General features: G+C 44.5%; 1 protein-coding gene across 12 annotated transcripts in view; it reads left to right on the forward strand.

Moving 5' to 3' along the window:
* The window catches only part of MPDZ (multiple PDZ domain crumbs cell polarity complex component), a 1,044,214-nt gene that overhangs the window by 828,948 nt on the left and 191,589 nt on the right, over nt 1–23,677 (forward strand). For all 12 annotated transcript variants that reach the window (XM_069238948.1, XM_069238974.1, XM_069239000.1 and 9 more), the window contains 2 exons: nt 22,509–22,592; nt 22,706–22,899. In XM_069238948.1, coding sequence (XP_069095049.1) covers nt 22,509–22,592; nt 22,706–22,899 — 278 coding nt within the window. The remainder of the gene's footprint in view (nt 1–22,508; nt 22,593–22,705; nt 22,900–23,677) is intronic.

The raw sequence follows: 23,677 nt of genomic DNA on the forward strand, positions 1-23,677 counted from the left end.
CACAACTTCTGCCAGGGGAGCCATATAGATATTAAAAAGAGTCGGGCTCAATGATGAGCCCTGTGGTACTCCACATTGAAATCTAAACTGATCTGAGAAGAAAATGTGGTCTAACACCTGGAACATTCTGTTTTGAAGAAAGAAGCTCAGCCAATTAAGCGCTTGGCCCTTAATCCCACATTTTTCCATTCTTTGAATCAATAGTCCATGGTTGACTTATCAAATGCGGCACTTAGGTCCAACGTAATTACGGCTGTCGCCAGTCCTAGATCCATCCGTTTTCGGGCTTCTTCCGTGACCGCTATCATAGCTGATTCTGTGCTATGGGCAGGTCTGAAGCCCAAGCTACCGTTGCTTCCAGGCAGCTAGGAACATGAAGCAACTCTTTCAAAACCCGACAAATTTCTTTCGGAGAGCCCGCCGCCCTTTCAATTTCGGCACCATAATAGGTTGCTTGGGCTAGTCTTATCTCGTTATGATAGAGCCTAATTGAGCCTCTATACTCTTCCCTATCTACCTGCTTTAGTGATTTCCTCCATTTTCTTTCGAGCCTCCTACAATTCCTCTTCAATGTTGTTAGGTGAGGAGAAAACCATGGGGACTTGTTTCCATTCCTCTGCCCAGACCTTGTAAGGCAGCAAAACATCCAAGCTATTAGAGATCCAGTCATTGAATAGAGTGGGGTCCATCTGGAGGTCCCTCATAAAATCTTTTTTACTCCTAAATAGCAGATTAATCTATTCTTCTACATTAAGACTATGCCATTTCCTTACCTTCCTATTTAGAGGCTGATGGAAACTGTGATTCTTAAGACAACTTGATTTTTAACGTAATTAAAAAATGATCAGACCATGCTACGGGAACGGGGGGTAGAGCACTTAGCGAGGCAAGATTACTAAATACCAGATCTAGCGTATGTCCTCTCTCCTGTGTTGGACCACAAGTTAATTGACGAAGTCCCAACGCTTCTAGATCATTCACCAAACGCTTAGCTGCAGTCAGTTCTAAATTGTCCACTTGGATATTGAAATCTCCTAGGACCATTAAATTAGGTTTCCTGCAAATTAATTCTGCTATCTGCTCTGGCAATATGTTAAGGAATTCTTCATAGGGCCCTGGTGGTCGATACAGTAGAACTCCAGTAAATGTGAACGTAGGGTTAAACGCTAAGGAGAAACTCATACCCTCACACCCTGAGAGGTCTAAAGGGGAGCAACTGAATAGCAGGCCTTGTTTAAAAAGGATAGCTATACCCCCTCCTTTGCCTCTTGCTCTGTCTAATCTCGCAATGGCATACCCTTTAGGAAGAGCAAGTGCTAGCTCCGGACCAGAACCCTCATGAAGCCAGGTTTCTGTCAGAAAAAGGGCAGCCGGTGACTGCTCGCTCAAAAGAAGATTTATATCTAGCATATGTGCAGGCAAGGAGCGGCAGTTTATCAGCTGAGGAACCAGACTTTATTTAGGTTGCCCTAACTATGAACTTCTCGGTTCTTGCATAGACCATTCGCAGGAGGGACATGTCCAGGCCCCCAACCCAAGATTAGGGCAGAGGCAGCAGCAATCCCCCGGGCTGTTCGTATACACCCTAAGTTCCCCTGGGGTATAGGAGATAATGGAACGCACCATTTTCTCTAAGGCTAAAGGGGGTAGCCCCTAGCCCCATCGAGGTGCAGACAGGCTTGTCTTTGGCGCGCCTTCGGCATGCAGACGGCACGCCCGCTGCGCGCGTCTGCTGCGCAGATACCGGGTCCGATTTTGACTCTTCTGGGTTGCGGTCAACTAGACCGTCAACCCCCCAAGATGGCGGCCTCCAAACGGCCACTTGTGAGAGGGAAAAATGGCTGCTCCCCTCACTTAACCGGCCCTATAGCAAAACTCTAATATTTTAAAATGTATTACAAAATTTAAAATTAAAATTAAAATGAAGGCTGACCCAAAACACCACCGGTCCAGCCAAAAATCCACACTGCCCTCTCCAAACAGTGCTTATTTCCACTTCTAATTTCCCCCACCTTCCAGCCCTTGAGCGATTTTCAGGAAAAACATTCAAATTCCCCTTCCCCACCAGAATCACACAAAAGAGAATCACAATTTGTCCCACTTGCTTAATATATTGCTCCGAAAAAATATACATTCCAGCATGAGGATCTTCTAGCAGTGATGCATGGTGAACTTTCAGAGTGGTGTTACCTGCGTTGCCATCTGTTATTACTAAGTGTGCAGCCAAAGCAAGTCAATTATTGAACAAAATGGGCCACACAGTGATTTTTAGAGTTTAATTGTATAATAAAGTGGTTAAAATAATAGGTTTAACACACAGTTCAAACCTCCCCATGTATGTTTTAGTTGCATGCACACCTAAGAGTATTTAAAAATTGCTGACTAATGGGGCTTTTTTCTGAACAATGTCTTTAAAAAGTAGGCAAAAATGTTTTTCAGACAATTCGGATTGTCTTGTTATGCAATTTTGCATGGCCTCCCATAATGGCGAAAAATGAATATGGAATCTTTGATCCCTTCTTTTTTCCTAAAAATCCTGATTTATTATGTGGAGAAAAGAAGAGTGCAAACAGAATGAAGTCCCTCATTGGGCTTGATATGGATATATGTTGGTCGGAAGTTTTTTGATTAACTTGACTGCTGAGCATGAAACGTACCACTCTCCTCTATCACAACTGAGGTGCACCATCTTCCCTTGTACTTTGGAGCAAAACCCCTTTGCCAACAAACCACCTTCATTTTAAGGTCAGATACTATTTATGCCTTACACCTAGTGGGTTTCCTGAGCTTAAGAAAACTACAGTGAATTCTGACTGTATGCCCTGAACGCTAAACACTATAATGTTTCCATTTAACAGCTCTCTTCCATCTCATTACATTGGCTACTTCCATCAATCATTACGTAACTATATGAGGGGTGCTATGAACAAGTTCACTGCAATCCTGCACTGGACAACTAGGAGAACCATTCCAGAAAAAAGCTGTTGGGTGCAGTTTGAGACTGACACTTTTGCTACTAATTGATCTCAGGACCTCAGTTCTCCTCATTATGTCTCATTATGTCAGTCATATCACCAGTCATTTTTCAATACTGCCACAACTTATGCCAGTGATATGCCAAGTGCATAAAACTTGTGACCTTAGACCGCCCTTTAGCACAATGCTCTAATAAATCTTGATCTTCATGTTGGATGTATTTTGAAGAAAACTGAATTGATGAAATGTAGGCTTTAATAAATATATCTTGTTTAGGTTGTTATCATAAATTGTCTATGTGATGAGCAGAGAATGCATATGTTTGATGGCATGTGTGTCTGTAAATACACATGCTCTGCATACTTCTGCCATCTAGTGTTGGGTTTGCAGTGTGGCAAGAAGTTTTTCTTCAAAGAAGCATTTTCGAGTCACAGGATCGAGTGACTCCTCCTTCTTGGTAATACTGCTCATGGGCATCAACTCCTTTGTTAGATTGTTTTTTTATCGCCGATGGGTTTGGATGTGTGTGTCTTTGCCCCGTCTTTCGACTCGCTCCGCTTCTAAACTTTCCTTCTGTCTTCCCTTTATCAATGGTATTGTTTTCTCGATCATGTATTTCCATCTTCACGTTAATCTCCACTCGTCGGTCTGGGCACTGACCACACACCCTCCGGGCTGCTGCCTTCCATAATGTCGAGCTGCACAGGGACCCCATTGAGCAGGACTTCCTTTTTGATACTGTAACGTCGACACACAGGGATATCCAGTTCCTCCCATGCTCTCTGGCATGCCTCATCATGCAGACAACAGGTCTGCTCTAGGGTTTTCACCCATAGAGTAGACAAAAAGTATAAACCTGCTTCCTCTGATTCACTGTATATCAGATCCCAGGTCACGCCAGACTCTATAGTAACCACAACTGCACGAAAACAGGTTAATAGGCCACAGAGGACTCTCCTCTCCCAGACAAGGAGAGCAAAAGGCTGGATGATGCCAGTAAAATTGTGGCTGCACAGGCAGCCAATCATTGGTGCATGACCAATTCACAGGCATGGCTAGCGAGGTACCATCGGGCTCATTGGGATGAAATGGAGGATCTCCTCCAATGTCTCCCAGATGAGCACAGCGAAAGGGGACAACAGGCTGCAGAGGGGCCAACAATCATTCCATCTGTTGTTCCCTGGATGCCACAGACATGACTGCACATGGTATTAACACCAGTATCCTAGTAAAGGAACACGCCTGGCTTTTAATGATCTGGTTTCAATCCAGAGGTCCAGAAAGTGGTGCTCAATATGCCCTTCGACAAGGAGCATTTTTTCTGCCCTCAAGTGAACTCCACCATTGAGAAGTTGAAAAACGTTAAGGACACAGCAAAAGCCATGGGTGCTCTGTAGTCCCCCTGACAAAGAGGCACATTCTGTCGCCCCACATTTAGAGGTAGTTACAAATCAACAGCCTCAGAGGCCTCTATCCCCAGTCCAGAGAGCCTTTAACCTCATGTTTTCGAGATTTCGTCAGGGCAGCCCATAGAGGCAATAACAACCAAAGCAGAGGTAAGAACACCACCACCCGCAGCTCTACATCCACATCAAAACAGTGACTACCTACATCTGCCCACTCTCCACTCCACACCTGTCTGAGGACGACTAAAAAATGATCATACAGAATTGGTCAACATCACATCAGACCAATGGGTCCTTTCCATTATCCAACATGGTTACTGTCTTGAGCTCATTACCACCCCTCCAAACATCCCCCCTCACTCTTACAGGCTATCCCACACATACTTCACTCTTCTCAAACAAGAGGTGCAACCCCTTCTTCTCAAAGGGGCCATAGAGCCTGTTCCATTACAACACCAGGGAACAGGGGTATACTCCCTATACTTACTCATCCCCAAAAATGATTTCTCTCTCAGGCCTATGCTGGATCACAGACCCTTAAACCACTACATTCTCATGGTCGCTCTTTGTTGGACCTGGCCCTTTTTTTAGTGTCATCCCCAAACTTTTTACCTCCTTCCTCCTATTTTGTCTTACCAGTTTTTATTGGTCACAGGACTCTGGGTACTTTACTACTACTGACCAGTGCTAAAGTGCATATGCGCTCCGTCTAAATTGTATGGGTGATTGGTTTATCCCTGATTGTCATATTTTATTTACTAGTAAGTCCCTAGTAAAGTTCACTAGAGGTGCCCGGGCCTGTGAATCAAATGCTGCTAGTGGGCCTGCAGCACTGATTGTGCCATCCACATGCGTAGCCCTGTAGACATGTCTCAGACCTGCCACTGCAGTGTCTTTGTGTGCAGTCTTGTTATGCCAATTCGACCTGGCAAGTGTACCCACTTGCAAGGCCAAAACCTTCCCTTTTTGTACATTAAGGCACCCCTGAGGTAGGCCCTAGGTAGCCCCATGGGCAGGATGCTATGTATGTTAAAGGTAGGACATGTACTGATGTGTTTTACATGTCCTGACAGTGAACTAATGCCACATTTGTTTTTCACTGTTGCAAGGCCTATCTCTCTCATAGGTTAACATGGGGACTGCCTTTAAAAATCTTTTAAGTGCGATTTCCCATTGGAAGCAGATAGAGAAATGGAGTTTGGAGTCTTTGAACTCACAATTTAAAAATACATCTTTTGGTAAAGTTGGTTTTTAGATTGTCAATTTGAAAATGCCCCTTTTAGAAAGTGGGCAGTTTCTTGCTTAATCATTCTGTGCCTCTGCCTACTTGTGCATTCCACGTCTGGGTCAGACTGACAGTTGGGCTGTTGTAAATTCCCTCTAGACAGTGCCCAAAGGGAGCTGGGGTGTAACCTGCATATCCTGATGAGTCTCCTGGGCTAGAGTGGGGAGGGAGGAGCTGACACTCACACCTGAAAGGGTTGTGCCTGTCCTTACACAGTGCAGTCTCCAACCTCCTAGTGTGTGTCTGGGGCCAGACCTGGGCAAGGCAAGATATTGTGAACAACAGAGACTTTCCTTTGAAGTTTGCCTACTTCAAAGGCAGGAAGGGGTATAAGTAGTGGAACCCAAACCCCAGACTTTTAGAACACTTCTGGATCAAGAGGAACCTCTGCCATGGAGAAGAGCTGGAGGAGGAGTACTGGGTTGGCCTGCAGTTGCTGCTTCTGCCATAGAGAGGGCAAATACTGGACTTTGTTGTGTATCCTGCTTGTGAAGTTTCTCCAAGGGTTTGGACTGAGCTTGCCTCCTGTTAAGAAGTCTCAGTGGCAGCAAAGACTTCACCTACCAGCCTCTGGGTTCACTTTGTGTGGACTCTAAATCACCAGGTGGTGCCTAATCCAGTTTCTGGGCTTTTGGGAGTGAAAGCTGATGAAAAACCAAGTGCACCGACTTCGGACAACGCCTGGACTGTGCAACGCCGCCTGCAACTGAAACCATTGTCCTCGCTGGAGTGTGATGACCTCAACTGGCCCTGCAGGCCGGACACTGCCACAGCCTCACTGAAGTCTGTGAGTCCTGAAGTGCTGTGTCACCGACGTCCGTAACACCTGACTCCATGCAGCCTCGTAGCATGACCATGACCTTGTGAGGTTGCCCCACTGCGCCTTAACCGTTGGACATTGACTCTGCCGGAGTTTAAGAAACCGATGCTTCATCTCCATTGCTCTGCAGCAAGGACCTGATGCCTCAAACTGATGCCTCTTCTCTTCTCCGCAGCACCGGAACCAACACCGCATTGGATCCAGCGGCGCCTCGCTTCTCGACTCCATGCTCCGGCTTGTTTTCTCATTTTCACATTGTACTGTACCTGGGGGTCCTTGCGACTCCTTGACCGGTACCATTGGCGTCTGATTGTTGAGAACAACTATCACGATTCTGTGAAATCACCAAATTGAAGCATTTGTGTTTCTATGTGCTTTATTGAAGTTTAATCTTTGAAAAATCATAACTTTATTTGTCAATGTTGGATTTTTGCAGTTTTGGTCTTGTTCTACTCAGATAAATATTGGCTATTTTTCTAAATTTGATGTTGAGTCCTTTTGTTGTGTTTTCACTGTGTTACTGTCTGTGATTGTACAAATACTTTACACATTGTCTTTGAGATAAGCCTGACTGCCTGTGCCAACCTACCAAGGTGGTGAGCTGGGGTTATCCTAGGTGATTATCTTCCTTATCCTGACTAGAGTGAGGTTCCCTGCTTGGACAGAGTGCAAACTGACTGCCAACCAGAGACCCCATTGCTAACACTCTTTAAGAAGGTATTTCCCTTCTACAACAGGGCGACTTTATGAAGGCCCTATATCTAAAGCACCCCTACCTGCATTTTCTCATCCACACTGCACATTGCAGATACCTAAGATTCATAATTGCAGGCAAACACTACCAGTTCAAGGTCCTCCCTTTCAGAGTCACCACAGCTCCCAGGGTCTTAATAAAGTGCTTAGCAGTAGTGGCAGCACATCTCAGGAGACACAACGTACACGTGTTCCCTAACGTAGACAACTGGCTCATCAAAGCCATCACATTACCACAATGCCAACGTCACACTCGGATAACAGTGGAACTTTTGCACACATTGGGATTCACACTAAACTTTCCCAAATCCCTCCTCCAACCGCTTCAAATAAGACCCTATCTAGGATCTATTCTCAATGCAGAATTAGGGATAGCATACCCCAATCTGGCTCGGTTCACAATTTTCTTTCTTCTTCCCCAGTTTCAAGAGAATTATACGTACAGAGTCAGGACTCTTATGTGCCTGTTAGGGACGATAGCCTTCTTACTGGGATTGTTCCCCATATCAGACTCCACATGGCTCCCCTACAGCATTGTCTGTCTCATAAGTGGTCTCAGTCACAGGGTCACCTTGAAGATGTAGTGTTGTTAGACCACCATACTCACCGCTCTCTGTAATGGTGGAACACCACCAACCTGTTGAAAGGGCGGCCTTTTGTGGATCCTGTGCTTCAGGTCATTCTGACGGATGATGCATCACTGATGGGTTGGGGCACTCACCTTCAAAACCTCACAGTACAGGGCCTTTGGGATCCCAGTCACCATCCATGCATATCAGTTATTTCAAGCTTCAGGCAGTATTTTGAGCCCCGAAAGCATTTCTTCATCACCTCTCTGACAGGTTTGTCCTGGTTCGCACCGGCAACAAGACAGCCATGTGTTATCTACAGAAACAAGGGGGGGGGGGATAGTCTACGCCAGTGGTTCCCAACCTTTTGATTTATGTGGACCCCCATTTTAACATTAATGGAACCCAGGGACCCCCACTGAATCATCATTGGAATCCGGGGACCCCCGCCTGAGTCATTAATGAAAGCTGGGGACCTAATTTGCCAATATATGTTATTCTTTTTTAATTTTCTAAGCAGTCGTGGACCCCCTGAGAAGGCTTCGCGGACCCCCAGGGGTCCCCCGGACCATAGGTTGGGAACCACTGGTCTACGCAATTGTCACAACTCTCTCAGACAATATGGAAGTGGCCTGTCCACTACCACTTTCACCTAGTAGCAGAGTAACTCCCAGGAACGGACAAGAACTTAGCAGACCTGCTCAGCAGGATGCAACAAGAAATCCACAAATGGGAATTCCACCCGCAAGTCCTTCAGAAATCCTTCTTAAAGTGGGAAACTCTTCAGCTAGACATTTTCACCACAGCAGAAAACACAAAGGGGAATATTTATACTCTGTTTGCACCTAATTAGCGTAATTTTTTTTTACTCTAATTCGGTGCAAAACAAACTCCATATTTATACTTTGGCGCTAGACCCGTCTAGGGCCAAATTTATAGAGTTAGCCATTTTTTGGATGTGGAAACCTACCTTGCCGTATTGAGATGCAAGGTAGGCGTTCCCATGGAAAAAATGACTCTACGGCCTTAACGCCATATTTATACTCCCGTGAACAAATGGTGCACGGGAGGGAGGAGGGGTCAAAAAATGGTGCAAAGCTTGGTTTGCCCCATTTTTTAACGCCTGGGTCAGGGCAGGCATTAGGGGACATGTGGGCCTATTTCTATGATGGAACACCTTGGAATAAGCCCACAGGTGCAGGCCCCAGGGACATCCCCACCCACACCAAAGGGACAGCGGAGGATGGGGGCCCAATCCCAGGTAAGTATTTTATTTTTTAAAGTGCCATAGGGGGCCCTGAAATGGGCCCCCATACATGGCACTGGGTGCAATGGCCATGCCCAGGGGACCCTGGTCCCCTGTGCTGGCCATTGGGGTGGTGGGCATGACTCCTGTTTTTTCTAAGACTGGAGTCATGTGGTATGTGGTAATCTGCCTAACATCATTTTTTTGTGCAAAACCCCCTTCTTTCATACCTCCAGCCCCATCCGACTTCCGTCATTTTTTTTTTTTTACACTAGCCTACCCTTTGCACCGACTTGCACCATTCCATAAATATGGTGCCTGGCTGGTCCACAGAAATGGTGCAAGTCAGTGCTAAACTTTTTGGTGCAAAACTGCGTTAGTGCAGTTTTCCCCCAGAAAGTATAAATCAGGGCCAAAATGCCCTAGCTTAGCCTCCAGGTACCCACACTCTCTATCCAAGGGCAACGCTCTATAGATGAACTGTCCAGGGATATTTGCTTACTCTTTTCCACCTCTCCCTCTCCTTCCATTTCTGGTTTCCGAGGATCAGGCAGGCATCTTTCATCATGATCCTCATAGCTTCCACTTGGGCACATCAGCTATGTTTCACCACACTTCTGGATCTCTCAGTAGTTCCTCACGAGAAGCTCACCCAACAGGCCGGACCTTCTTACTCAAAATCAAGGACAATCTGACATCCAGACCCCCCTCACTCAACCTTGCGATACGGCTTCTGAAGTCATAGAGTCTGGTTTCTTTGATTGCCAGCAGAATGTATGGACATTCTCAGATGAGCTTGTAGACCCACAACCAGAGGTTTTTTTATGCTGCAAAATGGAAACGTTTTGTATGCTACTGCCAACCCAAACATATTAATCTCATTAACGCTACTGTAGAAGACATTGGCCCTCACTATGACATAGGCGGTAAATGCCGCCACGAAGACTGCCGCCACAAGACCGTCACGGTGGCTACCTACCATCCACCATTATTATGACAGTAGCCGGAATTCCATCATAAGGCTGGCGTAATTCCGGCTACAGTCATGGCGGTGGACGGAGGTAAGGTGCACCACGCCAGTAGACCGCCGCCAACCGTATCATGATCCATGATATGTCCTGGCGGTGTTCTGCTGGCGTACGCTGCTGCTCGCAGCAGCGCCGTGCCCCGTCTCCTGCCGGAGGAACCCCTGCAAGCAGGTAAGTCGGGTGCTCCGACAGGGGTGGGGTGGGGGTGTGTTGTGTGTGTGTATGTTTCTGTGTGCGTGCATGCGGGAGTGTGGTGTGTTGAATGCGTGTGTGCATGAATGGCTGTGAGTGTGCGTGTACGTTGTGATGTGTGAATGCGTGTGTGCTTGTATGTATGTCAGTGTGTGTGGATGTGTGTGTGCATGGGTGTATGCATGCGTGTGAGAATGTAGATATGAGTGTGTGTGTATGTCTGTGCGTGTAGGTTGGTGTATGTCGGGGAGGGTGCTGGGGAGGTGGGGGGCAGATGTGACCCCTATCAGTGCCAGGGAAGGAATTCCCTGGCACTGATAGTGCCTACCGCCATGGTTTTCGTGGCGGCAAAAAAGCCACGGAAGCCATGGCGGTGGACTGGGTCATAATACCTTGGGCGGCCTGCCTGTTGGCGGTACTACCGCCACTATAACACCAACCGCCAAGGTCCTAATGAGGGCCATTGTTTGTTACTGTTTCATCTTACAAAAAGCAAATTTAGCTGACACATCCATTCGCTTATATCGCACAGCTATGGCTGCATATCTACAAAACAGACAACATAATTCCTTGTTCAGAATCCCAGTCATCAAAGCTTTCATGGAAAGCCTTAAAATAATTATTCCACCCAGAGTGCCGCCTGTACAATCCTGAAACCTCAATATTGTGCTTACCATGCTCATGGGCCCTCCTTTTGAACCACTCATTCATGCCTTCCTCAGTATTTTTCTTGGAAAGTGGCGTTCTTAGTCACTGTCACATTACTCAGACGCGTTAGTAAGCTCCAGACCCTAACCTTGAAAAAACTTTCTTCCAAATTCATTGAGACAAGCGGGTTCTTCGCACAAATTTGAAGTACATTCCTAACATGGTTTCCGAATTCCATATCAGCTAATCCATTCAACTTCCAGTCTTCTTTCTGCAGCCTGACTTAGTTGCAGAAAGAGCTTTCTACACTTTAGAGGTTAAATGTGCCTTGATGTTTTACATTGACAGAACTTAAGACTTTTGAAAAACTACCTAGCTCTTTGTAGTTTTCTCATTACCTCACAAAGGCAATCCAGTATCCAACAACAGCATTGCTACATGGATAGTAAAATGTATACAAACTTGCTATGTCAAATCAATACGACAACTTCCGGTCACTCCCAGAGCGCACTCTGCTAGGAAGAAGGGAGCAACTATGGCTTTTCTTAGAAACATACGCATAGCTGTCATTTGTAAGGCAGCTACGTGGTCTACACCACGTACATTTACAAAACATTATTGTGTGGACATACTTGCACACCTGCAAGCCAATGTAGGCCAAGCAGTACTAAGAACACTTTTCCAGTCAACTACAACTCCCACAGTCTAGCCACCACTTTCATGGAGGGACTGCTTTACAGTCTATGCAGAACATGTGTATCTACAGCTTCACATGCCATCAAACGGAAAATGTTACTTACCCAATAAGCATCTGTTTGTGGCATGTAGTGCTGTAGATTCACATGTGCCCTCCCTCCTCCCCGGACACCTGTGGCTGTTTCAGTTACTTTTATACTTGGATATAGTTGTACATATATAATTACATTTGCATGGTCATCTCTTTCTCTGTGCTTCCTTACACTCATTTTCTCCTCCGCCTGTGGGAAAACAATCTATCAAAGGAGTCAAACGCAGTATGACCGAGAAGGAGTCATTCGATCCTGTGACTCGAAAATGCTTCTTTGAAGAAAAACAATTTGCAACTTTCCGAACCCAGCACTAGATGGCAGGTGTATGCAGAGCATGTCAATCTACAGCACTGGATGCCACTAACAGATGCTTACTGAGTAAGTAACATTTTCCTTCTAGTCCCATCTCACAGCTTCTACTCTTTTTGTTTGTCTTCTACAAGGGCATAATGACCTCCATTATTAAAGTGGAAGCCCATATCTCTCTCTGTGCATGTTGATAGCAAGAACAGGTCATGCAAGGCAAAGGTTTGGGGCTTATCTGGCACCCCTCTATGAAACTTACCTAAAGCCATTTATATCATGAAGTAGAAGCATATTTCCAAGTAAGTCTTGTTTCTACGTAAATCAAAAGTAAGGAGTCATACAAGGTGTAAGCAAATATTGGTAGGGGAAAATGTTTAATCAGCAATCCTTCCAGCCTCCTTCTCCATGCACACCCCTCCAAAGCCAAAATAAATATCACCTTCCTCATCATCGGTACCCTTCCTTGCCTATAATGTGTATGGGGACAGGACAGTGTTCATTTATGGCTTAAATTAATGCTCCAAATGTACCTGATGGAATGTGACCTACTTGGTAAACCGGAATGAAACATAGTGTGACTGTGCAAAAAGATTCATTATATACCAAGTGCATTAACCGACAACTCACACTTATCATACAAGTAGATCAGTATAACTAAACTCACTCTACATGTACTATCATACTATAGAAGCAAGGCACACAAAACCCTCACTTTAGTGAAATTTGTTGATAATATCATGAGAATAAACATGTGCAAAGAGAAAAGATCTAGTATGATGAGCATCTTCTTCAGACAGAGATCTTCCCTATTACAGACAGCACTAATTTAACCTAATGTTACATCCTTCCCTCACATCTTAGCAATGTGACCTTACAATTTAGCTGTACCTCCATCTCTTTATCCCTAGTATCTGCAAGCACCTGGTAATTTATTTTATCATCTTCCCACCTAAACCCTAAGCCTTGCCCGACCTTTATTTTGCTTTGAATCAAAGGAAGTTGCTTAGAAGTATACAATTTTATTTGCGAACCCAGGTACCTACCAAATCCCTTGACCTTTGCCATGATAAGATGGATATTTACAATCAGCATACGTGTTACACTCATTAGTAAAACAATGTTGTGAGAGACACATAACCAGGGACACAGCCGCACCTACCTGAGATCTCAAAATTGTATTAACCTATCAGTTTAGGTTTTGAGCAGCTATAGACATGCTCACTCCATGCACTAATATGGAAACTGCTGGGACTTTAGTGAACTCCTAGGACAATCATTGGAGGAACCTTTTATTCACGTACACAAATACATGGTAGTCTTGTGCACACACCAACGGTTCCTTTAACATTTGGTAGCACCTTTTTACCCCAAAAAGCCATTGAGATTTCACATTCCTTTTCACATTCTTCAAGCAGGAAGAGCACTACATTCACTAGATATGAAATGAGCTCTCATGTATTACATAGACTAACCTAAATGAAAAACAGAATAGTTGTGTTTCCTTTACACCCACACATCCTAGGTAAACCATTTTAAAAGGGGCATAGTCTGATGAAAAATGTGTTGGGTTCATGTGTGTTCAGTATACATAAAGTGATAACTCATTGATGCTCTGCAATTGCAGTCCATGTCTAAAATAAATTGGATAGTAGCAGTATTCCCCTTACTGAAGTTGCAAAGCAGCATCATCATTATCTGCTCACACATTCTCAAACCTATATTGACATTCATACTAGAAAAGAAGCACAACTGAATGAAATAATGATTTACTAAAGCCACTTCTACATTCTGTCCACCTCAGCCTGTTGAGATGGGCCACGGCTTTTAAATTGGTGCACAGCATATGATTTACAAACATACTGCAAAGATAAAATGCTACTGAAGTGCAGCTTACTGTTGTCAGCTTGGCATTTTGCAGACTCATATGCCCCACCCACCATCCTGGTGGATGGAAAGTAGAGAACTTACTAGCTTAACTTCATTAAGTATTAAACCTCAACTTTTGCATGTACATAAATAACCGCTGAAAGGGAAAAACATTACAAGAGTGTAAAGGGAAGTGTGCATGGCAATACATTCTGGGTTTCAGCTATGTGAACACAAGACTTTCTCAAACCAAAATTTCACTCTTGAAGTAAAAATCTTTTCACATTCCAAACTCTACAAGAGATGGCAAAATTGTGCACAGTATGTGATCATGCTTCACTGCAAGCTGCAGACACTTATGGTAATTAGTACTAGAAAAATGTGGCGGCAACAGTAGCTTAACTAAGGCCGCACCTTCCCATACAATTTGTTAAGTACAATGGTGGTGCTCAAACACTAAAAAACGTACCTGTTGCCAAAGTACGTATACTGGGATAGAAATAGTTATATACCAAATAATATGAAATCAAAAGAAAAATAATTTGTGGAGCACACATGTATAAAAATTCCTATCTGCCAAACATACTGGATTCAATAATCTATACACACTGGTGACAACATCTGAAATTACAGTACACACAAAAAGTGCACGCAGAAAGCAAAAATCGAACAAATTGTCAACTGAACTCTCTTGTTGGAGAATCTCCCATTTCCAGTGATATTGCTCCCTAGTTTATCCCTGCTTTGCGGTTGTTGCAGTCGGGCTATTCCAAAGCAAGAATATACTCCTCAGACATCATGGATTTCTTCTGATGGGAGACATAGCCTGCCCCCCCACCACCACCCACTGCCCTACCATCCGCCCTGCAATGGGCTAGTGCTCCCAACCCCAACATAGCAGTCTTTTTTGACACCTTGAACAGCAGATTGGTGGTTTCTATTCCCCCCCCCCCCCCCCGGAGCAAAAATCCCTTTAGACATCAAAGAGTAACAGACACATTATGGAAGGATGTGGGCCCCACCCCTTTTTTCATAAGTGCAGGTGGCCACATCCCCCACTCAAAAAGGCACAGTGCAGCTTTTCTTTACCTCCCCCCTCACACCCGAGAAGATGATTAGGGGGTTTGCCCCTGGTTTGTCCCTCCAGAAAGCCCACTAGATACCACAGATTTCTTTTTTTGTCTTATTTGCCCTTGTCCCACCCTGACATAGGGCAATGTGCCCACCCCAAAAGGGACAAAACAGTCTTTGTGAAGATTAGGCCTTTGGCCCCAGTCTGTCCTGGCAGGTAGCCGAAAGGCCACTAGCCACCAGGGATTTTATATTAAAACAAAAACAGGAGGTGGAGATGGCGAACACTGGCATAGGGTCATGTCCCCACCCGAAAGGGGGCAATGCAGTCTTTCTCCCCAGGGGGATGGTGGTGTAGAAAAGCCAACAAAACACCAGGGATTTTACACCGCAATCACAAATAAGGGATGGGGCAGCCCACTTGTAATCAGGCCATACCCTTACCCCTGATGGGACAGAGTATTTGCCCCTCCCCCTCTCCCCCATGGTGCAGATACGAGGTGTACCCTGATTGGGCATCTGCCTGTAACTGGACCCCATCAACCCTGCAGCTCAGCACCTTTTCACTGAATAAGTAGAAGCCGCTAGCCACCAGAGATTTTAACATAGAGAAACAAAAACGGGTGGGGTGCCCTATGCTAGCATTAGGCCATATCCCTTTAGTCTTTTTGTCCAAAGGAGGCAGATGAGAGGTTTCCCCAACTTGCCCCCGAGCCCAGATTTCCCACTAGACACCAGGGATTTTACATTTGGGCAACAAAGGGGTATGGGCATCCCACCCTACTTTTGAGCCGTCCTCCACCCCAAAAGGGGCAAGCCAATCGTTCTGCCCAGTTGTCCCTGCTGGGGCAGAAAGTCCACTGGATGCTAGGAATAGTTTTCATGAAATAATGAGGTGCATTTGCACCTGCTATGATATCAGGCTGTACTCTTACCTTTACCCCTAAAGCCTCAGCAGTCTTTCTATTCCTTTGGGAACTAAAACAATCCCTATCCTTATGGCAAGTGAGAGGAAATTTTGATTCTCCTGGGTTCAGTTTTTACATGTGGGCGAGCACAGTGGGGGTAAATGCCAATTTCATATCAATTGCCATGCTGAATGGCTGCACTATTCAGTGTTTGGTTCAGCTGCCACCCAGGGAAACCTACCAAACCCAGACATTTCTGTCCAAGGAAGTCCAGGTTGGTGTGACTCATGTCGATCTTATGACGTTCTCTTACCCAGGAGGTCCTGAAAACCTCAAACTTTTGTTAAAAAAATGATTTTCCTGTCAGTACTGTGAGCAAAAGTTCCAGTCGCTGCAGCGATCTGCAAAATTCCTACCACGCAGTATTCCCATACTACTGCCGAAGAAAACGGTACCCCAGTTTTGTAACTGGGTCTAGCCCATGTGAGAGGAACCTATCAAAACAAGGACTTTGCAAAGTCTCTACGGTCTTCACATGGTCAGTGGTTTATCCTGTTCTTTTCTCGGGCACTAGGCCCAGCCACACAGGTGGGGTGTATTGTATTTTTATCCGGAGAAATGTGGGAACGCTGGGTAGTAAAAAGATTACTCCATCATGTGAGGCTTTCCCTTAGCCCCTCTTTTTTTGTATTTTCTTATTCGCGCTTATCTTTCTGTGTCATTTTATTTTGTGTTACCATTTTGCACAGTATTTCTCTGTTCCTTTTCTGAGTCACTATTGATATAGAAAGAAAAGAGTACATCAACATATTCACTCTTTGATTCCCACTGCTTTTTTTAAAACAAAAAACATATTGCTATATTCACGTTTATTTTAGGAATTGTAAAAAAAGTTAATTTTTCTTTTTTTTATATGCCGATATTGGATTCAAACCCAGGCACGGTACACCTGTTTTTTCCATGAATATTTTCAGTTTTTCTTGGAACTGGGCTTTCCTACTTTTGCCTATTCCCCAAAATGACATTCTGTGTACTGATTTTGACTTGCTACCATTCTCCATTATAGAAAACGGTCAGAATGAGATAGTACTCATTTACTAATGTTCCCTGAATCGATCCATACCACTGGGATGAGATTCTGTCTAGACCCTCTCAGAAAATTCAAAAGTACTTGAGGCTCTACTCCACTGTCCAGTGTAGTGTTCTGGAATTAAGTAATTGGACTTATGTAGAGCTTACTACCCCTGACGAGGCACGGATGAGATGGGGTAATAAACCAAACACTATTTTGATATAAATAACAATACCATTCCGGAACAAGCTACTGTCTTTTAAGTTCTTTCAAGAATTCTTCAGAATATATATTGCAGAGAAGTTCTGGGTGTTGCGTGGGGTGGTTCGGAAGCTAAAAATATACTGAAGGGTTATTCAGGTGCAGTTTTAGGCATTCGGTGGTAAAACATTACGAGTTAAAATTAAACAAGGTTAGAAACTGACGCACCCTGCAACAGCAAGGAATCCATTCCTTGACCGTAGGTTCACTGTTAGGACCAACGATGAGAACAGAACTTCAGGGTACAACCTAACCTCATTCATAGGGGCACAGAAGCATACATTCACAGTAATTACCATTAAGAGAGCAGACGGAGAGTTACTGACTAGTGAGGAAGGCTACCCTTTTTGCATCCACAGGCTAATACAAGAGGCAACATGTTGTAAAGAATAGGGTACATACTGAGCAGATTAGATACTGACTGCATAAGGCGTGCCTCACTATACTGATTGCAAGCAGACAAAAAAAATGAAACCTGCTCCTATACGCCCCAGAAGCTGAAAGGTGTTCATGATTTGTGCTGTGGAGAATTATCCACAATGAATGGCCTGTCATTCAACTTTTATAAGGCTTACACTTGGCAGCTAGCTTCACTCATAGCAGCCTGTAGTGTTTATACACTCATGAAAACCACAGTTTGTGGCCAGAAGATGTGGTTTCTGCAAGGACAGGATGTCACCTGGCAAATCAAACTACGGCCTCCTTTTAATTTTGTTGTTGAGCCCCCATTCATATTACTGGACAATACATAGGACTCACCTATGTTACCTAGGAAGTATTGTTGTATTATTTACAAATATATCTTGCTCTGTGACAAACATCTACTGTAATCTGGAGGACATTTTACGGGCCCTGTCTGAGAAGGGCAACATTCATCCCCACAACATTGATTTTCATCTCTGGTGCTGACCTGGACGCTAGGGTCACTTGGAGTATCATTGCAGTTAGGAGCTTTGTGTCGCCTGTTATCTCTTGTTGTGGTATTTGCACACCCTCTGCAGATCAGGATAGCAGCATGTCTCGATTTATGACATGAATTTATTCATTTTCTCTTGATTGCTGTTGATGGTGGGTTTGCCTCCCTTCACCATCTTTATTTTGTTGAGCGTGAAGGGGGCAGGGTGTAAGAGGGAGAAAGGGAGCATGCTAACGCAGCCATGTCTTTGGTAGGAGTGCTGTCAAGGATCCCAGTTTGTTGGAACCATAATTGGCTGGCCTCTAAGGACAGAAGGTCTGCACTTCAATCGGCTCTGCTGCTGCAAGGTGCACTCAGCCTCATACTGGCATCAGTCCAGCCACCACAACACCCAAGGGACTCCCTGATGTGAGAGTTCATAGCCTCAGGGATTGGGAAATAACTCTGTCCCCGAACACCAGAGAAGATCTCTGCGAAAAAAAGCCTCTCTTGTCATGGTTAGCCCTCACTTTTTGCCTGGTATTTGTTGTGGTCTCAAAGTTGGTAGTGCCCAGGGCCCCTGCCAACCAGGTTCCCTGGGCCAGATCTCTTACCCAAAACTGTTGGGATGCATTGGCACAATTGGCAACACCTTTATCTGCCACTATAAGTCCCTAGTAAATGGCACTTAGGTTCCCGGGGCATGGGGTACTAAGGATAGGCACCTGAGGGCAGCAGCTCAGATTGTGCCACCCTCTAGGGCCATGCATCCAGAAGCACCCAGCACTGCCATTGCAGGCTGAGTGTCCTGGTGCAATCCTAAAATGCAAGATTGACATGGCACACAGCCTGTGCACGTCCACTACACACTGCATGCAATATAAGTAAGTCACACCTCTGACAGGCCTTCCAGCCCTAAGGCAGGGTGCACTATACTGTATATGTGGGCACAGATGCTTGAGCAATATGCCCCTACTCTGTCCTTGCCAAACCTAGGACATAGTAAGTGAACAGAGCAGACGTTTTAAATGCATGTGCTTGACTCTGGCCAGTGCGAGTTTCACAGCTACACAATGGTTACTCTGAACCCTGGGCTGTTTGGTATCTAACAACTCAGAATCCAGCATTGGATTAATTCCAAAATGTACCCAGGGGTCACCTTAGAGATGCCTCCTGCAAAATCGAACTACCCTGGCATGGTTGCTGGCCATTCACACCCAGTCTGCCACCACCAGACAAGATTCTGCTCTCTGGGTCCCAGAACAAAGCCCTTCCTGGGTAGAGGTGCTATCACACCTCCCCCCCAGTAATGTGCACTGCCCTGCTAGTGAGCTTCAAAGGGCTTTCCGCCCTTGAAACTCAACCCCCAGACCTGCTGCTAGCAGCAAATGACCACCCTTGTCACAAACCCCCACTTTTTGCGGGAGCAACGGCAAGAAAACACACAAAGGACAGGAGGAGTGCTCAGCCCCAGCTTGCACAACCTATCAAGTCATGCATGCGAGGTGACCATTTCATTTTTCTCAATCTTGCATGGAAGGAAAATAGCCAGTCAGGTGCAGAGAAGTGACCACAGCCCACAGGAAGAGGTTACTTAGTGGGTGTAGCCACCCTAAGGTAGATGACCAATTGGTCACTACTAGGTACTCCCCTAGACGATCACTAAATACAGTATTTAGTGGACACCCCTAGGCCAGTGATTCAGATTCCAAGGACATAAGAAAACCAGCAACAAAGAAGACCCAAGGTTCAAGAACTGAAGTCCTGCTGCACCAAGAAAAAGGTGCCAAACCCTGCCTGCTGCAACCAGGACTCGACAGTTGCCGCTGATGGGTTGTTTGGACATTGGACGGGCTCTCCAAACCCCAGCGAACTTCACACTTTGAAAAAATTGCCGAAGGTATCACTCTCCTACGACAAAGACCCAGTGAAGTCCAATTCACTGACCGGCTGCTGATCGAGAAACTGGATGCCATAGCCGGACCAAACTCTACCTGACAGACTGTGAGGAACATTCTGCAAGTGTGCCAATTTTTGCAGCACTGTGTCCTCCAGCGGCCGAAATGCACCCCTGCCCCAGGTAGTGGTCACCTGATGTCAGGCACCCAGAAGGACAGTGCTTTATGGACTGTAAAAGGACCATGAGGAAGCCCCAGCCGAGGGACTTCGGAAACCACCAGGACCCCCCACCAAAGTGCCCCTACTGACCTGCAAGCGACCCTTAAAGTGACCTACCCCCTGCTTCCAAGGGCACCTTTGCGCAAAGCTCCTGGCTCATCGGTTCGCTCTGCACTCGGCCGCCCTGTGCCCTGCACCGAGGATCCAGCTGTGTTCTAAGGGTCTCCTACCCCTTGCGACATGACACTCTTAGGAGACCCACTGGACTTACCTCTAAGTCTACCCGTGCAGTGCTTTTCCAAGTAGTTCTCTGCAGTGGCCTGGCACCAGCTCCAATAACTTTCTGCAGCTACTCCTGCCGAAATAGGTAGCCACCCGAACTTATCCAGCTTGTCCATAGGGCCCACCAACAACCTCGACATACCTGCGAAAGGAGACGTTGGTAACCGCATTGCCTGATTTTATATACATTTTTTAAGTATTTCTACATTGATTTCCATGGTGCATAGTTACGCACAAAAATACACTTTTTTGGCTAAACTTTAAAAATTCATAACTTAAAAAGTACTTAGCTGATTTTGATGATCTTGGTCTTAAAAATGTTAAGTATTGCTACTCTCAGTTAGACAGATATGGGCTCCACTTTAGCTTGCATGCCCCAGCGAAAGGACACATTGGTGGCAGAGATTGCTTTAAAGTTTCCTTCCGGGCCGTCTCACTGGACACAGGCCACAGGGCTTCCTCTGCATAACTCACTCTTTAATTATGGACTTCTGATTCAGTTTCTAGTTGTGCTGATACTCCTTGGGTACCGTCATCTTGATGCATGGGACCTAGCAGTCACCCACGCCCAGCAATTTTCTTCCTCAGGTTTGGCTCTGCCTCCACCTGGTCCTCCACAGTAGCGCCTGTGGGCCACTGATCTGGCAGCAGGGCGCACAGGGTGTCCTCTAGAAGACCCAGCAGTGCTACAACAGGCCTTCTCCAGCTTGTGGCCAACCCCCCACATAACTCAACCAAGAGCAGGAGTTGATAAGGGTTAGGGTAACTGGTCAGCCTGGGTTGCCACCTCACGTTTGTAGCTCAGAAATCCCCGTATGTTCGCACTGATAGTGGTCTGCCGTAGAGGATTTATGAGGATTATTGGGCAAGAGGCTTACTAAGGTATGTCTGCCATTTATCTTAGCAAGCCAATCAGCTCCCTGAGTGAAGATGCAGGATAGGTTCATGTACTAGCTTACACAACATTAAGACAAAAACTTTCTATGCTCCCATAATCTGCCAGATCACGTATACAAGAAAGTGTGTTCAGAACTGTACACATCGAGGCTGCAGTAAGAGTACTCTCTTTTTCCTACATATTAAGTATTGAAATGTTATATGACAAAACCTTGGTACATGCAGTGAAAAAAATAAGCAAATTATTATAATACAACAAAGGCTATAATGGAAGACTGCAATGTAATAAAGGTAGGTTATAGGGTAAATTGTTATAGGTCACAGACCTAGACGACAGCATGTGATAGAATGTCACAACGATCATGCAGATGGACAGAATAGAATTGTAGACTTTAAGCTGCAATACAACTGATGGATTCATTTACATGCAATTATGTGTCACTGATGAAGTGAAGGAACTGCAATCTCCAGTATAAAAAGTGGCAGGAATGTCTTGTGCTAAAACCAGTGGATTCTTTGTGAAGGTACTCAGAGAAGTAACACTTTCAGAATAGAAGATACACTGATTTTCCTGTTTGACAACATTATCGCCAAACAATGTCAATGGCAGACAAGTTTGGAAGAAGGCTATGTGTCCATCATGTTTTTAAATTGAAGTGGCAAGGCTGGTCTTTGTAAAATTAGGTCTGGAAATAGACAGTGGAGGAGGTTGAAGACAGACGTTTTTGTTGGGCGAAGTAAACGCTATGTTGTATAATGTCTGTGATTTCTGATGTTGCCGGTTATCTTACTTCCTTGACCATAAACAAGTTCCAGTTAACTTAGCATTTTGCTCGTATATAAAGCAGATGAAAACCATATGTATTTAATCAGAATTCAAGAGGGACATATTTAGGGGATAAAGCATCTAGTCACAAGTACCAGAACTGTACAATGTTTTTATTTTTTATTATTTTAATATTTGTTAGTCATCTAAAGGAGGCACCAAAGTCAGTTTCATCTGTCTAACATATGTGAAGAAAGAAAGGCTTTTGATGTAGCCACTGTAGAAAAGCAAATTAAGTATGTTATATCTAATATTCAAAAGTGTGATACTTTTTCTTTTTCCTCCTGAATTCAAGGGAGCAATTATTATTCATGAGGTTTATGAGGAAGGAGCTGCATCAAAGGATGGAAGACTCTGGGCTGGAGATCAGATTTTGGAGGTTTGTTGCTCTTTTTTCATGTACATCTAATTTAAATAATTAACATGAACATTCGATTCAAGTTCTGCAAAGTTACTAAATAGCTTGATAAACAACTTTCAATATTTTTTCAGGTTAATGGAATTGACCTAAGGAATGCAACACATGATGAAGCCATAAACGTACTAAGGCAAACACCACAGAAAGTCCGCCTCACTGTATACAGAGATGAGGCCCAGTACAAAGAGGAGGATATGTATGATTTGCTGAATGTTGAGCTTCAGAAGAAACCAGGGAAAGGCCTAGGATTAAGTATTGTTGGAAAAAGGTATACTTATACAACTGTTACACTTGCTTTACTTGCTGTTGTTTGTATGTTTTGTACTCTGCACTGTTGGTTGTTCTTGTCTCTGCATCTATTCAAATCAGCCTATTTTGGAATGTCAGTTACCCCAAATTAATATATCTCATCACTTCTCCCACGATACAATTAGAAGCAGTCATAGAGACTGTCTTTAAGCTAGATAATCACTCTTTAAAGTTGCATTGCAATTTACACCTCAAAACCTCTGATCAAAACAATTAAACATACAATAAAAAGAGCTACATCTACTCGCAAAGTGCTCCAATTCTATGAAGAAATGCTGTGATTAGTAACAAGCAGACCAACATCAACTCAGATAACAAAACAATGTATAAAAGTTTAAATGATGATGCTACAATTAACTTGTCTTGTAATCCGAGTTACAATGTCATTTTATCATTTTTTTTAAATCTGCCATTCCAAAACTGTACACCATAAAGAAGATGTCTGTTTCTACCACAAATGTCTTAAACCATGCACCTGTTAAATATACTTAAATTCCTGGCCTTTCCACCTAATCCTAGAAGATCATGTCTAAAGAATCTAACTCAACTAGGAAAAGCCAAACATCAACTTTAATGTGTACATTATAAGGGCAGGTCATTACTGTAGGCAAGTTATAGCAAATCTCATTGCTACTGTAGCTATAATCCAAGACAAATATTTTAGTACGCTGGACCTTACATGCACTAAGTTATCTCAACCACTAATGACCCTCCTACTCTTCAGGGTTGTTCTATTA

Source organism: Pleurodeles waltl, chromosome 1_2, assembly GCF_031143425.1.
Source record: "Pleurodeles waltl isolate 20211129_DDA chromosome 1_2, aPleWal1.hap1.20221129, whole genome shotgun sequence".
In the NCBI taxonomy this organism is placed as follows: Eukaryota; Metazoa; Chordata; class Amphibia; order Caudata; family Salamandridae; genus Pleurodeles; species Pleurodeles waltl.